Source organism: Pygoscelis adeliae, unplaced genomic scaffold (assembly GCF_000699105.1).
Source record: "Pygoscelis adeliae isolate BGI_AS28 unplaced genomic scaffold, ASM69910v1 Scaffold387, whole genome shotgun sequence".
Taxonomy (NCBI): Eukaryota; Metazoa; Chordata; class Aves; order Sphenisciformes; family Spheniscidae; genus Pygoscelis; species Pygoscelis adeliae.
This window is the reverse complement of record NW_008825115.1, coordinates 634593-637877: the sequence shown is the minus strand read 5'-3', so window position 1 is coordinate 637877 and position 3285 is coordinate 634593. Positions and strand designations below refer to the sequence as shown.

General features: G+C 42.2%; 1 protein-coding gene across 1 annotated transcript in view; it reads left to right on the top strand.

Annotated features, from left to right (window-relative positions):
- CDCA8 (cell division cycle associated 8) overlaps window positions 1–3285 on the top strand; it is a 3578-nt gene continuing 293 nt past the window's right edge. The window contains exons 1-8 of the mRNA XM_009328208.1: window positions 1–59; window positions 385–425; window positions 956–1031; window positions 1373–1512; window positions 1815–1894; window positions 2232–2330; window positions 2509–2635; window positions 3078–3164. Of these exons, the coding sequence (XP_009326483.1) occupies window positions 38–59; window positions 385–425; window positions 956–1031; window positions 1373–1512; window positions 1815–1894; window positions 2232–2330; window positions 2509–2635; window positions 3078–3164 (672 nt within the window). The 5' untranslated portion in view covers window positions 1–37. The remainder of the gene's footprint in view (window positions 60–384; window positions 426–955; window positions 1032–1372; window positions 1513–1814; window positions 1895–2231; window positions 2331–2508; window positions 2636–3077; window positions 3165–3285) is intronic.

Below are 3285 nucleotides of genomic sequence, written 5' to 3'. Positions count from 1 at the left end.
CGTCGAGATCCTGCGGCTGCCGGTGGCGCTCCGCGAGATGAACTGGCTCGACTACCTCGGTACGGGACGGGACTGGGGACGGGGCCGGGGCCGGTACTGGGCTGGCACTGGGCTGGCGGGGGCACGTTTTCCCTTAGGCGATAAAAACCAATGGCAATAAAGGAGCAGCCGGCATCGGATCTTCTCTCTGGAATCCCCCAGGCAGGCGGCCCGCGGGCTGTTCGAAGCACTGCCCTCTTTGTCTGAGGCTGCTCACTCGCTGCTAAGAAAAGTGGTTTGTGCTGGCTTTTTGCACCCTAGTGGTGACGTACTAAAGCATGTCTATGTATACGGTACAGGCTGTCTTAGATATGTATTGATTTTTTAAAAATATCTTCTTTTTAGCTAAAGGAGGAAGCAAAAAGGTGTTGGAAGAGGCAGCAACGGTAGGTTTCTAGCATAAACGTTAAACTTTCCTGATGGCGTTGTGTACCTCTGTAGGAAATGAAGGGTTTCTTGAGCCTGTAGGACCATTGCAGTAGCAGAGGTTACATAAATTCTTTTACAAACGCTGCTTTAAGACTCGATGGTGAGAGATGCCTGTTGTATCCAATACAGAATTTGCGTGCTTATACTGCTCCTTGTCAGTCTTTCCTTACCTGCTTGATTTCACTCCCAGATCCCTGAGACCACACACGCTTTTCAGTAAACTAAAGCACTTCCCAATTGGTTGAGCAGCAGGGCGTAGGTGGAGCGTACTTGCAGCTGCCAAATAAGGCGCGTTAGTCCCGAATGGCATGCAGGCCTCACATGTTGTGGTCACCTCCAGAATAACATGAAAGGTCCCAGTTTGAGCACAACAGAGAACATGGAGGCATTCTTGCTATAAAATAATTAGGGATTTGTTCTACAGCTTGGACTTAGAACTATATGCTACTGATAATCCTAATGGTGTCGTGACTGTTTTTAATTTTAGGCAGACTTGGAAATAACAGAAATAAACAAGTTAACAGCAGAAGTTATCCAGCCTCCTTTAAAAATCATCAAGAAAGGTCAGTTTGTTTTAAGCATTGCGATGACTTCAGTGAGATGAAAGCACGACATGGTTTACATACTGTGAATAATAACTCGGTTCTTACTTACATCCCTCAATATATTTAAAGACAGGAAAATAATCCTACTTTTATCCCTGCTATCTGCAGTAGCTCTACTTAATTTTATTAAAACACTCAAAATAGTGTTCTGTCAACCATTTGGATTACACTGGAATTTGGATTTCGGAAGCAAATTGTTGCCAAAAGTGCTTGTGGTTGTTTACTGTTTACCTCCACTGCTAACTGATAATGTAAAGCTGTTATTTATTTTCAACTTCGATAACACTTTCTCATTCTAGTGGAAAAATCTAAGCAGGATATTGAAGCTATTGAAGAAGCAGCAGAGCCTCCTTTGCTTCCTCTAGCAAAGAAAGCAAAACATGATAACCAATGTCTTCCAGAGCTAGAAGCTGAAAACATTAATCCAAGAACTGGAAAGGTAAATAGCTATTCTTTGTGATGACTTTATTCCCAAGATAAAAACTACTTACTGAGATGATGCCTATGATAGTATAGCTGTCCAGGATACTTTGAGGGGGACTTCAAAACAGGTATCGCTTCCCGAAACGTCTAGCGATGGGAGAAGGTCACAGAAGCTTGTATGGTGTTTGTTTCTGGACTCTTGTGCCATAAAAAGGAGCCTATTGAGCCAAACATTTTGTATGGAAGCCTTTGTTTGTTGTGGACTCAGCTGTCCCACGAGAGTGAAGTAACTGATTTGGTGAGTAATGTGTGTTTCAGGTGAAGGCATCCACTAAAAAAGTGCCAGTGTCCAGGAGCAGAAGAGCTCCTTCAGCAAGAGTGAAGCGCATGAGTAAAAGGTAATAGGGGATATCTTTTTCACTGGATTTCAGAAATGGAGAATAAATGTATAGTGCTAACATAACTCTTAAATGGAATGGCGTATGGTTTAGTAGGCTGGTTGATGTAGTTGTGGCATGCTATAGGAAAAAAACAGTGATCTGACAGTAAATGAAAGATGGGCAACTTCCTCTCCTGTGATGACCAGCTGTCCCTAGCTTTGGGGTTTACTTTTGATTAGTAAGAACCTCTGGTTTTCTGTGGTGATAACCTCATTCAAGTCTTTGATAAGATAGTGCTTGTGTGTTAGTTAAAAGTATTATTATGAGCAGATGTTTGTTTATTTCCCTTTAACAGATCAAGCAAAAACAACTTTATCACTCCAGCTACTGGTAGAATTGTTGATCTCTGTGCTCAGGGAGGTACCTCCATGGTCACACCCAGATTTGATTCCAGGTTTGTATTCTGTTAATCTCTTATAGAGGGGAGTGCCTTGCCATTTGCTGTATGTATGTATCTGTCATCTATTTGCAACACAATCCTTAGTGGCTCTTTGAACCTGAAATGAAAGACTTTTAGTCAAAGCGCTTTGAGTAATCGCGGTGAAATTACTTTCCTATAACTTTTGTTTCAGAATTTTCAAGACGCCGGGTTTGCGCACACCTGCAGTAAATGAACGTGTTTACACCATCTCTGCCAATGGCAGTCCCCTTGCTGACAGCAATGATATCTTCATTACAGTCCCTGTTGGAGGAGGGGAGGTAAATCGGAAACTTTAATCTGTAAAATCTATGCTGAAGGGATAGCTTGTAACTTCTTGGGGACCTTAACCGGTTTCAAGTCATCCACTCTTGTCTCTTTAGTTGTGCCACTGCAGTTTATCAGGGGATCGATCAAGCTTAAAAAGAACCTTGAAAGATTTTTAGTCAGAAGTGGGAGCTGATCAGAGCAGAATGTAGAATGATGTTTTGCTGTGTGTTTAAGTAACATTTAAAGTAGCTTCTGCTGGCAGCAATGTGTTAATGCACTGCAAGGAAGGTATGAGATGAGCTTCTGGTTAAGCTGAACGTAGCTCTCTGCCTGTATGTGGTCTTCTAGTATGCTTGGATTTTATTTTTTTATTTTTTATTTTTTTGCTGCTTCCGGCTACTACAGCTGACCAAACAGAAAACCTAAGGTTTGGTTTGTGTTTTTTTCCCACAGAGCATTCGTTTAACAGCAAGTGATTTGACCAAGAAGAATCTTCTTCATCTGAATCCGGAGGCCCAAGGAATTATGAAGAAGCTATCAGTAAGTCTATGTATTTTTGTCAGTCATGACCTGAAGTTGTAAGGCAGTGTTGTCACGCTGTCACTAGTCACTGGGCTGTTGAACTGTGGTAAAAACTCCTTATTACACCCTCCACCACCAC